The 15,039-nt window shown below is 43.7% G+C and overlaps 1 protein-coding gene across 1 annotated transcript in view; it reads right to left on the reverse strand.

Moving 5' to 3' along the window:
* Positions 1-15,039, reverse strand: part of LOC118592293 (coiled-coil domain-containing protein 144A-like) — a 139,681-nt gene that overhangs the window by 75,531 nt on the left and 49,111 nt on the right. The window contains 1 exon segment of the mRNA XM_036201110.1: positions 6,322-6,379. Coding sequence (XP_036057003.1) covers positions 6,322-6,379 — 58 coding nt within the window.

Genomic DNA, 15,039 nt, shown 5'->3' on the forward strand with positions numbered 1-15,039 from the left:
AGGGGGAAGGACAGGGGAACCCATGGCTGATGTGTAAAATTAAAACACAAATATAATTTTAAAAAAGCTTAAAAAAAAAAAGAAATACAGGAAAACACACACACACACACACACAAAATACATGTGGTAAGAGAGCAGAAAGGGGACTGGTTGGGGAAAATAAAGGAGCCAGGAACACAGTGTATCAGGAGAGTGGAATGAAGGAGAAGAAAAAGAGAATCCAATGTAATGTCACTTATGCATGAAGATACCATGACTAAAATATATTTGCTTACCAACCCAAGAAAATAACAGTGAAGGATAATCTCAAGGCCTTGAGGTGTCAGGCAGCAATAGACAGCTTTCTCACCAAGTTTGGGACTCTAGTTTGATATACACAATGTATGCAATGAGTCTAACTGATATACAGACACCCGTGTCAGTATATTGCTGGTAAGATTACTTTCCTTGCGCTACAATTCCATTTTAAAAGCACTACAATCACACAGCGTATTACTTTATAAGGGGAGGAGATGGATCAGGTGGTATGAAGGGAGAAAGGGGGTACGGGATGGGAGGCAGAGCAGAGGAGGGAGTATAGGGAAGGATGCAAAGACTTTTGAAGCAGCATGGAAGCCTTCTGTAGAAGTGTCTTCCAGCATACACACATAAGGAGACTTTAAACTGTTACTGTATAACAGAGGAGGGCACAGACTATCAAATGAACAGTTCAGTGCCAAGAATGGGTGCTCCCTCTCTTGAGTTGTTGGCCAGTGGGATCATCCACAGTCTCATCCAGCTATGAACTCTGCAAGCTACAACGATGAGTGGCCTGGCCAGATGTGCCTGTAGGTGCAGGAGTGGCATGGATGTGACTGGAGTAACCAGCTACCTTTTGGTTGGACTTAAGGCCCATTTCACAGGAAGGAACTCAGGCCTCACACTGCTGATGGAGCTGAGGGGGACCCTGCAGGTGTCCAGGGAGAGAAGGGAACCACAGACAGGGAGAAGGAAAACTCAGTTCAGACTGACTTCGCCAACCTGGATCAGACTTGGGGAGTCTGATGACAGATGGTTCACTGTCAGCATATTTAAAACATAGGACATTTTGGGAAAAGGTTTCCAGGCAACAACCAGTTCAATTCTAGGTGCACAATAAAACTTAAGTGTGACTACTTAGAAACTTCTTTACAAAGTCCATGTGACCACGACAAGTGGGTTCCATAGCTAAAGTGCCTAGAATCTGGTCCCTGACTGAGACAGCATAGAGGTCAGCAGGCCATACAATACATGTGACATTTCTCCAAATGGGTTCTATTAACTGGGAGCTGGAGAGTGAGAGTCAGATAAGCATTCTGGGGGATTTGAGTGAGGTCTGCCTCTACAGCAATAGGTGGGTGAGGTCTGCCTCCACAGACAGCAAAGAGGTCACCAGGTTGTTAATGTTAATATTCTGATCCTCCCCTTGAAATCCCACCCTTGGTGCCCCCCCCACATCCTGATATAAGCCTCATCCTAAGGAAAAACTCCTCTTCTTCCTCTCTCTCTTCTGCTTTTCCTCCCATGGGTGTGCACCCCTTGACTGACTTCTCTCCTCTCTCTCTCTCTCCTTTCTCTCTCTCTCTCCTCCTCCCTCCATCTTTCCTATCTGTCTCTTCATCTCTCTATTATAGTAAACCATTTCCTCACAGATGCTGAATTACTGAAATACTGGCCGCCACCACCGCCATGCCCACATGGTGTGCATCATCTGCCCAGCCCACCGCTGCATCTGCTCAGCATGTTTCCCTGAATGTGTGGGCTACCTTCAGGGGTCTCCCTGCATAATAATTCATAACAGTTAACAATATCCACTCCCAGCTTTCTGGGCAGGAAAACAGGTATTTTATCTTCCCCATTGAGGAGAGGCACCTGAATGTTTAACATTCCTGGTTTCCCTAGTGATCTGTGGGCAAAAAGAGCTTGCCTTAGGTTCTTTTGGGGGAGGGGGTAGAACCTAAGACATTGTAGGTCATAGGCCTGAGGGGAGAGCCTATCACTATTATTTGGCTGAATTATTAAAATGACTCGTAAAGATGTATCATTATATCCATAAAATGGTGTATCTTTCAACCCTTATCAGAAAAGCTTCCTTTTGCAGTAGATGGTGATTAGCACAGAGACCCACGGCTGGCCAACTGTTAGAAAACAAGAGACTACAGAGTCTCAGCCCTAATGGGACATCCATACCCCACTCCATCCTCCCAAGGTTCAGGGATCATTGCTGAAGATGTGTAAAGATGACAAGAGCCAGGGGCAGTGGGGATCATAGGGACACTGTTCTCTGGACACAACAGGACAGTTTCAGTGAGATTTTATAGTGGCTGTGACCATAGGCATAAGGCCTAAGCAAGACATAGTCACACAAAAGCCCAGCATAGAGGGGTAAGGGAGTCAGGAATGATTGACACCTGATAATGCTGGGGGAGGGAGAGTCGGTTTTCTTCAGGGATGCAGCCCTGAGAGGCTGCCCATGTTCCAGTTGATGCTCCTACATTGATGCATATACTGGTAATGCTACGTGGATTTCATAGGTTTTAAAGGAGAGAGAAAGGCAGGGCGGTGGTGGCACACGCCTTTAATCCCAGCACTCAGGAGGCAGAGGCAAGCAGATCTCTGTGAGTTCAAGGCCAGCCTGGTCTACAAAGTGAGTTCCAGGACAGGCTCCAAAAGCTACACAGAGAAACCCTGTCTCCCCCCTCAAAAAAAAAAACAAAAAAACAAAAAATCAAAACAGAGTGTGTGTGTGTGTGTGTGTGTGTGTGTGTGTGTGTGTGTGTGAGAGAGAGAGAGAGAGAGAGAGAGAGAGAGAGAGAGAGAGAGAGAGAGAGAGAGAGAGAGAGAGAGAGAGAACACATGAAATTAGGAGATAAAGGTAAGAGGAGACAGGGAATAGGGAGGAGGAACTAGAAGAGAAGGAATGAGAGGCAGATTTGATTAAAACATGTTATATGCATGTATGAAAATCTCAAAAAATAAGAAGGCATTTCCCATTTTAGAAAAGAAATAATTTAGTCAGCTAATCACAGCTATATGTGCCTACCTACTTGAAAGTCTTAACATTTCAAATAGAAAGACAAACAGCAAGAAATATTCTCTTGATTTGTCGCTTAATTAGTGATTAGAAATCTAGAAAGATGTAGAGCATGAAAAGATGATGAACAGAAATGAGGTATGCCTAAAGACTTTAGGGAAGTTCTAGAACCTTCATGAAGGGGGGGGGTTCACTGGGATGAGTCGTAAACTGTCTTTCCTATTTTATACATTTCCCTCCTTTTTAGCCCTAACATAGCTCCTAGAGAAAAATCACCCAGAATTACAAATCCTAATAGACCATGAATTAATAGCCTGTGTTTAAATTTTCAGCATGTGAAATTGAGGCCAGACTGGTGTACATAGAGAGCTCTGGGCCAGCCAGGACTATACAATGGGACCCTGCCTCACAATTTTATTTTATTTTTAAATGAAACTTAACATATAATTATTGGTGATATAACTCCTTGATGGTATATTGCTTGTAAAATTACATCACAAAAATCCATATGCATGTTCATCAATTTAGATTTAAAAACATCAAAATGTGTCTTTCATACAAAATATATACTAGGTGTTCCAGGCAACAAAGAAGTAAATTTCCATTTGTTTGTTTTTGAAGTTGAGTCTCACTGTGTGACCCTGGCTGACCTAGAACTTGTAATGTAGACCAGGCTGGACTCAGAGTCACAGAGTCCCACCTGCCTCGGCCTCCTGGCATAAGTAGGTCTCTTAACCTTGTAGACATGAAGCGATAAAGAAGCATTAAGGTGTGATCGAAATAACAGAGTAAAAGGCTTCTGAAATGTGAAATACTGAAATGATAAAAGAATTGGTTGAATATGTTTTTGAACACGGTAATAGAAATTAAAGATTTACCATGGAGTTACTGTACCTCTGTTTTATGAACTGGTTATTAATGAGGTAAAATATGTTATTCAGACCCAAACATATTCCTTTAAAATATTTTTATTAATTCTTTGAGAATCTCAGACAATGTAATTTGGTCATCTCCATCTCCAACTCTTCTCCAGGTCCTCCCAGATCCAACCTTACCCCCAAACACACACTTCATTAAAAAAAAAACAACAACAACAACAAAAAAAAAAACACACACACTAACTCTAACTTGTGCTACCCGTATACTCCTGGGTATGAGGTAATCCACTGGAACATGGTTGTCCTACCAGGGGCCACACATTTAAAGAAAACTGACTCTCTCTTCCTCAGGAGCTATCAACTCTATTAACTATCAATAGATCCTTAGTTATGAGTTGAGGGGGGGATCATGAGCCCCTCCCCCATGCTAGAATACTCACTGGCTAGAGCTGGTGCCAGCCTTTACCAGACAGTCACTGCTGCCTGAGTTCATGAGTTCAGTCCTGTCACGTCTAGAAGTCAGTTTCACTGTGACCCTCCCACACCTGTGGCTCCTAGCCACCCACTTCTGCACTAGCCCCTTAGCCTTGGGGACAGGGTGTGGTATGGATGTCCCACATGAGCACTCCACTGATGCTCATTCTCTGCACTTCAATCAGCTGTGAGTTGCTGCATTAACCACCACCGACTGCACAAAGAAACTTCTCGGATAGAGTCTGGGAGCTGCACTTATCTATGGATGTAGAGAGATATGGATCTGGAGGGTAATTTAATACTATCTCACTTAAAATAATAATAGTAGGACCACTCCTGGGGCCTGTGAGCTCCTACCCACAGATCCTTAGTCAAATTTATAATACTAGGCATGTGTTTCCTCTTATGGAGCAGGACTTAAATTCAATCAGAAAGGAGTTGGTTTCCCCCTTACCATTCCTGCCATTATTGCAGACATAGACTTATCTTGCCTCACTGGTCATTACTGTAGTTCATAGGGTTCACAGCTGGGTAACATGTCAAATGTATTTTTTTAACTGAATAACTTAGAAATCATAGTATACTTCTTTTGTAATGCAAATATTGCTAAGCTGTGTATACACACCTATGTTTCCACAATGTTAGGATTAGTCTAAAAGTAGCATCAAAGATAGAAATAGGGGACAAGTGCTCTTCAAACTAAAATAAAAACGTGCTAGAGGAAAATACACCCACAGGCTCTCTGCTGCATAGCTTTACATTGCAGACAGAGGCGTATTCCTTGATTATTATGATAATTGGATACATATTTTAGGCATGAATATTGGATTAATATTTACTTATCCAAATAATCTTTGCTTAAATTTCACTTTTACTCTACTGTGATGTGGTGTTTGAATGAGAACGGCCCCCATAGGCTCAGATATTTGAGTGACTGATCCCTGGTTGGTGGAACTGTTGGGAAAGGATTAGGAGGTGTGGCCTTGTTGGAGGAGGTGTGTCATAGGGAAGGGGGGTAGGCTCTGAGAATGTAAAAGCCCATGCCATTCCCAGTTAGCTCTCTCTGCCTTCTGCTTGTGGACCAATATGTAACCTCTCAGCTACTGCTCCAGCACCATACCTGCCTGCCTGCTGCCATGCTCCCTGTCTGGATGCTCATGGATTCTAACTCTCTAGAATCATGAGGACCATATTAAATGCTTTCCCTTATAAGTTGCTTTGGTATGGTGTTTTGTCATAGCACTTGAAAAAAATTAACTAAGATATGTCAGTAAACCACTTCTGGTAGAATTTCCCTGTTACTGGTATCTCTAGGCCATTGTTTCGACTCCTAATGGCCTTCAAGTGGTCACTATCTCTTTGGCTTTCACCAAAGTTTTAAAATATTCACTACAAGCCAGGTGTGGTGGCATACACTTTTAACTCCAGCACTGGGAAAGCAGAGGCAGGAGGATCTCTGTGAGTTTGAGGCCAGCCTGGTTTTATAGTGAACTCTAGGACACCCATGACTACATAGAGCAGTGGTTCTCAGTCTTCCTAATGCTACAACCCTTTAATATAGCTCCTCATGTTGTGGGGACCCCAACCGGAAAATCATTTTTGCTGCTACTTTATAACTGTAATTTTGCTACCATTATGAGTTGTAATATAAATACATGATTGTGGGATATTTGATATGTGACCCGTGAAAGTGTTGTTCAACTCAAAGGGGTTGTGACCCATAGGTTGAGAACTGCTGATATAGAAGACCCTGTCTCAAAAACAAAAAACAACTCAACTACAACAAAATTGCATAAGAAAGTTTTCTCTGACAAACTCTCCACATAAAAATAATAGGAGGGTACTGCATAGCTTGGGATAAATACTGAAAAAGCTGAGTTTAGAACAAAAAATTAATCTAATAAAGTGTCATTTTACCTTAGCATTCTCTTTCTCTGTAGGATCAGAATCATTAGCACCAGCTTCCTTGGAAACCCTTCAGAGTGAAAACATACAATAAGACATGAGTTTGGCTCTTTGAAAAATTCTGGAGCATGATCAACTCTGTATATTAAATATATTTTTATTTGTATACTTCAAAGTTACTCTTGGTTTAAAAAAAAAAAAAGCAAAGCTTTTAGTTACTACCTCTGCCTCTACTTCTCTCATCAAAGAGTGACAGACAGCCAAAAAATTCTCAGGGGTTAAGAATGATTGGACACTGTGTAGGCAAAATTCCTCTCTCCAAAGCTGACCTAAAAAATCAATTACTGGTTCACGTGATTTTTGCTACATGAAGTGAGTGATTCTAACATGATAATAGGAAGCAAGGTGGAGAGATACATGCTCTCATCTTCATTATCTATCCCTGATTAAACAGTAAGCTATGCAATTAAAGATAGCAATGTTGGTTCTCAAGCATAGAAACAATGTATTTGAAAGACCCCATTGCTCATCTTTAGCCCTAAATAACATAGGACATTCCTAAGATTAAAGCATTGGGAAACTGTGCTGGCTAGTTTTATGTCAACTTGACACAAGGTAGAATCAAAAAGGAGGGAGCCTCCATTGAGAAAATGCCGCTATGAGATCGGGCTTTTAGCAAGCTGGAAGGGTGTTTTCTTGATCCAGTGCATCTTTGGTGTTGCCATAATCCTTGGGCTTGTGGTCCTGGGTCCTATAAGAAAACAGGCTGGGAAAGCCATGAGGAGCAAGCCAGTAAGCAGCACCCCTCCACGGCTTCTGCATCAGCTCCTGCCTCCAGGTTCCTGGCCTGCTTGAGTTCCTGTTCTGGCTTCCTTCAGTGATGAACAGTGATTTTCAAGTATAAGCCAAATAAAGTCTTCCTCCCCTATTTGCTTTTGGTCATGGTGTTTCAACCCAGCTGTAGTGACCTTAGCTAAGTCAGCCACCATCTGTAGCTAGACCTTGAATTTCTATTAGAGACTCTTTTCTCACACCTGTCTGAAATGACCTGACTAAGCAAGTGTGTGATACACTGTTTTACACTGTGATACATGGATACTAACTTCTGTACTCCTAAAATCAGAATGTTATTTGCATTGATTTGGAAATGAAATGTGCCATTTAATTTGAGCCTGCACTTGGAGCATAAAACTTGGCTTCCCTTTACATCTTGAGCTAGCTTTCTTGGAATTCTCTTTTGAGTAATGTTCAATAGCAATTATATATGGATCCTTATTCAGTCTTTGGAAAGTTTAATCAGAGCTGCTACTGCCAATGAGCCAGCTCTGGGCTTTCAAGACTGGAAAATATGCAGTGAGACCCAAATAGTCATTTATATGGAGCTTGGTTCTATGACAGACCAGAAACAATCCCATGACCCAAGGGGCTGTGGGTGCCCTGGGAGGCCATGGGCAGGGAGGGGAAGTTGATGTAATTCACAGGCCTCTAGTGAGTTCAGACAGAGGGAGCCAAAAAGTGAGAGAAAAACATTGGAGTGCTTTCTCTGTATCATTCCAGGTCCAACGGGACCCTCTTGTGTGGGCAAGAAGGGGAAGGTGAGAAAAATAATGAGATATGCAGCTTTATTGCCTGCTCCATGGTGACCATGTACCTCTTTCTAAAGAAGATGGAGGAACAAAGATGTCTGCCAGGCTGTGCAGGCCCCAGGCGAGGGTGAAGTGCTTGATTTTGAAACTTCAGTTTACTCATTTTTTTTATTTTCTTCATTCCTTTCCTCCCTCCCTCCCTCCCCCCCCCCCCTGCCTCCCTCACTCCCTCCATCACTGGATCCCTCCCTCCCTCCTCCCCTCCCTCCCTCCCACATCACTGGATTCCTCCCTCCCTCCTCCCCTCCCTCCCTCCCACCATCACTGGATTCCTCCCTCCCTCCTCCCCCCCCACCATCACTGGATTCCTCCCTCCCTCCCCCCCCCCCATCACTGGATTCCTCCCTCCCTCCCTCCCTCCCTCCTCCCCTCCCTGGATCCCTCCCTCCCCCCTGCCTGCCTCCCTCCCTCCTCCCCTCCCTGGATCCCTCCCTCCCCCCTGCCTGCCTCCCTCCCTCCCACCATCACTGGATTCTTCCCTCCCTCCTCCCCTCCCTCCATCGCTCGATCCCTTCCTTTCATCCCTCCCTCCCTGTTCTTTCCTTCTTTTTCAGCCCTCCCTCCCCCTCCCTCCCCCCTCCCTCCCTCCCTCTCTCCCCATTTCTTCTCTCCCCTCCTTCCAGCACTGATGGGTTAGATTACGGGCACTTTCTAACGTAATGCTAATGTACTACCAATGATCCATACTCCAGCCCTGGGATTTTTCAGATAGGATCTGGCTATGTAGCTCAGGCTGGCCTTAAATTCATGATTGCTTCCCCCTCCAGAGGGCTGGGGTTACAGGCATGTGTCACCATGTCTGCTGCACAGCTGTAGTTTTCTGAGATGGAGGAAGATGAATCAAACAGGTGTGCAGGCCTTATGTGCTGTTAGACGGTGGAGAAGACTCACAAACTAAAGGTGACACCCGGGGTTGGGGATTTAGCTCAGTGGTAGAGTGCTTGCCAAGCAAGCTCAGGGCCCTGGGTTCGGTCCTCAGCTAAAAAGAAAGAAAGAAAGAAAGAAAGAAAGAAAGAAAGAAAGAAAGAAAGAAAGAAAGAAAGAAAGAAAGAGGGAGGGAAGGGGAGGGAGGGAAAGAGGGAGGGAGGGAGGAAGGAAGGAAGGAAGGAAGGAAGGAAGGAAGGAAGGAAGAAAGAAAGAAAGAAAGAAAGAAAGAAAGAAAGAAAGAAAGAAAAGAAAGAAAGAAAGAAAGAAAGAAAGAAGAAAGAAAGAAAAAGGTGACTGACACCCACAGGCAGCTGGGAACCAGTTAATGTTAGCAGGATAGAGCCCTGAGCACCTGAGTGAGACCAGACAGACACCACCTCCCATCAGCCACCTGGGCCTCTATGTAGACACAAGGGAAATGAATCAGCAATTTTCCTAACACTTCCTCGTGTTGGTAGGGTGAGAAGGTGGAGGGTGACAGTCTAAAGACCCTCTAGAGTAGAAGACCTGTCAAAGAGAAGGATGGGGTTCCAGCCCTCTGTCCTCTCTCTTTACCCCTAACTTAACCCCAGACCATGGAGTTGACCAACAGAGAAAAGTCACCAAATACACAAAATTCCCACTTTACCACCAGAGAACACGTATCTACAGGGTGACTTACTAAAGCAAACTTCATGCAGTTTAAACACACTTCAAATTGAAACCCCCAGTGCTGGACCGGCTCTGATGTTTCAAGAATTTGACCACATGGTCCAAAGGATTTTGGCAAGACAAATGGTGTTCTTCCTGTGGAAGTCGGCTTGGCTTTGCTGGGCAAGGCCGGCAAGCATGCCCGCCACGTCCTGCTGGGTTTTAGTCCTGAGGCATCCTTCCCTGTCTTACTGAGTGGTCAGGGCTAAGGCTCACGTTTCTACACGGTGGGACGATCCACAGCTTTGCAGTAGATACGAGCAAGCGACTGTGAGTGCAGGGAAACCGCCGTCACATGGCTTGATCTCAGGGAAATGCTGACTGGGGAGGGGGGTTTCAAGATGGCATCTTTACACAAATTTCTTTACAGGAACTTTTCTCACTTAATGCTTTGATAGGGTAGACAGTACGTTTAGTTTACATTTTCCACACCAGTAAGAGTCTAAAAGATGTAGGCAAGACAGGAAAGACTAGGGAAGATGTACCAAGGACCTAAACAATATGTGTGGTAGCACACAGCAAGTTTGCTCTTGCAGAAGAGATAGTAACTGAAGTTAAGTATAACAAATATTGGGAGTTAAAACAAGCCTTTAATGTATTTATCAAAAACACAGCAATATAAAACTACTAACAAGAGTCCAAAATTCTAGATTATTCTAATGTGAGTGGCAGAAAGAAGCCAGTGCACTGCCCACTGAACCCTCTCCAAGGCGGTTAACTACTGACTGGACATCCAGTGTGCATGGAGAGACTGGAGTGGGCTACTTTCCCCCAGTTGACAGCCATCCCTTTCCACCTTTGTGTCTCACCTAACATCTTTGTGACTCTGAAGTGACACCACTGGAATGTAACTTAACCAGCCACTGCCTTCCACCAACCCCAAAGTCAAGATGTCATCAGACTGCACCCCAGAGAGCAGGGCTCTCACTTGGCTGTAACCCACCCAGCTGCTGATCTGTTAGGGCATTCAAAAAATGCCTCTATTTATGACTTCATTCTGCTACTACAAAATTCTCATGAAACTGCTGTGTTGTGGAATATTTAACCACAACAATGGAATGTGCAAAGATGTGTTACGTTTGTTTATGCTGCAGAATATTATGTTACCTGTGTAAAGGTATGTTACTTTTGTTTATGCTGCATTTGTTTAATTATGTAAAGATGTGTTGTATCTGTTTCACATTGCCTGCCTAAGTCACCTGATTGGTCTAATAAAAAGCTGACTGGCCAAAAGCTAGGCAAAAGAGGGATAGGTGGGGCTGGCAGGCAGAGAGAATAAGTAGGAGGAGACATCTAGAATGAGAGAAGAGAATGAGGAGAAAGAAGCCAGGCAGCCACCAGCCAGTCAAGCATGAGAAGCAGTAAGATATATAGGAGGAAAGAAAATAAAAAGTCCCAAGGCAAAAAGTAAAGAAAGAGAAACAGATTAAAGAAACAGATTTAAGATAGAAGAGCTAGCCAGAAATGAGCCTAATCTAGGCTGAACATTCATAACTAATAAGAAGTCTTCTTGTTATGATTTTAGAGCTGGTTGGTGGCCCAAAAAAAAAAAGCCTGTTACACACAGGGATTAATGTCTACTTGGTGGCCCAAAAGAAAAAGCCCACTGCACTGTCGCTGCATGGGAATATTGAACTTGGGGTGACCCCTCCAAACATTACAGGCTATGGCTATTATTCTTGGTTGCCCACCAGAGCCTGAAGGTAAGATCCCATTGCTGAAGACACCACATACTTCTGTCACAGTACTTGGGGAAATCAAACTGGTATTGAACTAGATGCTTCCTCCATGATAGCCAGCTCTCCTAGTGCAAAAGTTAGCAGGCAGATGGAAGGCAAAGGTACCAACAGTCCTACCCAGTTCTAAACACTGACAATTACAGTAACAACTTTCCAGGTAAGATATGCCCATTGGTGAAACAGTGGCATTACTGTTATGGAGGAAACCAACTACTTCAAAAAAATCAGATTTAAAACCTGTTCAACAGGAGGGGACTCATGCCTGATGCTAGAAACCTGTCTAATGACCTGTTGCTACAGAGGTCACAAGCCCTCTAGCATACTACTGTGATTTTGTTAAATTAGTAATATATCTGGCTGCCTTCTAAATACTTATCTTTGTGCCCACAGATTAGTACAGCTCTGACTTCTCATGAGGGAGGCTTCTTTTTGCAGTGGACAGAGGTTAACACAGAGAGCCACATTATCAGGGTGCCGAAGTGAGTGAGTGTGGAGTACTCATCCCCAAAGGGGACATCTAAGTCCACTCCTTCTTCTTCAGCTACGGGAGGGTCATGGAAGAGGGGCAGAAAGTCTGTAAGAGCCAGGGGTCTTCTGTGAAGCAGTGTCTTCTAGACATGGCAGGCAGTTGTACTTATGAGCTCTTGACAGCTATGCTATCTACACAAGAACTGCACAAGATAGAGCCAGTCCATATTATAGAATATCGGGAAGCTCACAAGGCCCTGCTTCTTGGTGAGAAGCTACAGGTAGGTGACTACTGATATATGTATAGCTCTCATATCTATCTATGTACTGATATATGTATCCTACTGATTATATATATGTATATAATATATGTACATGATGTTGCAAGGGGAATATTGGTAGAAAGACCTAAAAGAGGATTTGATCAAATTAATAAAATGCATTCATGTATGAAGGGAAAATAAATTAAAAATAAAAAATGAAATGAATATTTATAAAACACAATAATTAATTTACAACATGTGTCCTGCACTTTCAGAGCCATATAAACTAGCAAGCACTTCAGAACCTTCGTAGGCACTTAAGACAATGCCAAGGAGAGGCTGGCAGAAGGGCAGGGCCCTGTGGGTGTGCCTGTTTCTCTATGAGGTTCCAGGATATCTTTCTTCCTATGAACTGCCAGTCCTAAGTCCCTCTTCAGCATCACTCAAAGGGATCTTCCATAAAAATCTGAAGTCTATGAATGCAGGCACTCCTGGAACAGAGACAGACTCAAATGATCAAATGCATGACTTCTATTTTCTTGCTCCTGGAAAAAAACAAAACAATGAGTCTGGTATTGAACTAGGAGCTTCCTCCACGATAGCCAGCTTTCCTAGCACCAAAAGGTAATAGGCAGATGAATGGAAGGCAAAAGGTACCAACAGTCCTACCCAGTTCTGACAACTACAATAATAACTTTCCAGGTAAGGTATGTCTATTGGCATATCACCTACCCTCAATATAGGCACAACAACAACTAACCTACTGAGCATACAGGACTCTGGTATCCGTCAGTCCTAACCCTTCCATACCCCAGATGGACATGGAAAGACTTGTGCAAACAGGTGCAGCTGAGGAGACACCTGCTCCAGCACAGAGAACTCATTTCTGGTCTCCTACTTCCTTAGGGTCCCTGGGCTGACGAGTTTTGTCAACCCGACACAAGCTAGAGACTCATCTGCAAAGAGGGAATCTTTTTTGTTCTTCTTGGTTTTTTGAGTCAGGGTTTCTCTGTGGAGCTTTGGTGCCTGTCCTGGATCTTGCTCTGTAGACCAGGCCGCCCTTGAACTCACAGAGAGATCTGCCTGGCTCTGCCTCCCGAGTGCTGGGATTAAAAGCATGTGTCACCAACGCCTGGCCAAAGAGGGAATCTTAAATGAGACAATGCCTCCATAAGACTGACCTGTGGACAAGGCTGTGGGGCATTTTCTTGACTAATGATTGATGGGGGAGGACCCAGTCCACTGTGAATGGTCCACCCCTGGGCAGGTGGTCCTGTGAGTTATAAGAAAGCAGTTGAGCCAGGCGGTGGTGGCGCACGCCTTAAATCCCAGCACTCAGGAGGCAGAGCCAGGCAGACCTCTGTGAGTTTGAGGCCAGCCTGGACTACCAAGTGAGTTACAGGAAAGGTGCAAAGCTACACAGAGAAACCCTGTCTCAAAAAACCAAAAATTAAAAAATTTAAAAAAAAAAAATAAAAGAAGAAAGCAGTTGAGCAAGTCATGAGGAGCAAGCCAGTAAGCAGCAATCCTCCATGGCCCCTGCTTGTTTCTGCCTCCAGGCATGTGACCTGCTGGAGTTCCTGCCCAGACTTCCCTCAGTGATCTGTTAGCTGGAAGTGTAATTGAAATAAACCCTCTCCTCCCCAAGTTGGCTTTGGTCATGGTGTTTTATCACAACACTAGAAACCCTAAGGCACCGTAAAACAAGATGGGGTAGGTGACGGCATCGTGCCCTCGGCTGCAGAGACGCTTTTGTGTTGCTGGAATTATTTGAGCAGCCTTTAACTCAAACTTTGATGTATATGTCACAATTTAAATGAAGAATTCGGTATTTCTCTCCAATTCTGATTTCAAAATACTATGACATATAGTCATCAGGTAGAAGTTAAACATGTAAAATCCTTTCGCATAAAAATGATCATTTTAATTAGAACAATTATTAGTCATAGTAGTTCAATTAACAATGTGAATGAGATTGAGGTAGACACTGAACTAAATGTAGATTTACATACTAAACAATGATCTTGGCTATATCATATTCCTCTTCACATTAGAGGAAACATAGCTGATGACAAGTAATATTTCCAAGGTGATATACAAGCAGGTCCAGAGGCTGGCACTCAACCCCGGAGTCACGTGACTCTGAAACCTAATTCTCTTCTCTTCAACACCCCCTTGACTGGTCTTCACTGAGGAAAATTTATTCACAGAAAGCTATTGTATCCACACTTTCCAAGCCAAATAAAATGGGAACCTTCAAAATTTACTACCAAGGAAGAGGTGAGAAATACTGTCTGGAGTATGTCAGTCACAATGAACGGTCATTCAGAGATCAAGCGACATGAATAATCTTCAAAGACTGTGACTCACAGCAGGGCCATACTGATAGAAATTCTCACCATGCCCCCACGGTCGCGCATGCCCGGAGGGACACTTAGTCATTCCCGCCTAGTCATTTCTGGGTCATACGTCCTGCGTGATCCATGACCCTGTGGCTGCGTAGTTGCGTAAAGCACAGTGCAACTACGCATCTATGCACATGTGCTGAGTAGCCACATAGGCCTGTGTGTGCAGGGTGGCTTGGCCTTTAAATGCCAGCACCTATGTTCCCCCGCCCACTTCACACACGTGTTCTTTCAGCAGGCCTGATCACATCTATCCTTCTCTCCTCATCTTAATAAAACTCTTGTTAGTGGATTCTGTTGTGTTTCGTGACTTTTCCTGGCAGGGTAAGAGCGCCGCTAAAAACCAACACGTATGATGAAAAAAGTACATTCAGCACCAATTGGTATTTAATGACTCAGTTTTTATAAATATAAATGTCAATTAATTTGGATTTAATTTATAGGAAAATGTACATTAGAAGCTGGGAGGTAAAACGACACACATACACAAAACAACTTAGGCCAATGTGGAATCAGACATAAAACCGCAGACTCTTTACAAAGCAGGAAATTAATCTGAATAATTACCTTTTCTATTGATTTAGTTTGTTTT

The sequence above is a fragment of the Onychomys torridus genome, chromosome 10 (genome assembly GCF_903995425.1).
Source record: "Onychomys torridus chromosome 10, mOncTor1.1, whole genome shotgun sequence".
Classification (NCBI taxonomy): Eukaryota; Metazoa; Chordata; class Mammalia; order Rodentia; family Cricetidae; genus Onychomys; species Onychomys torridus.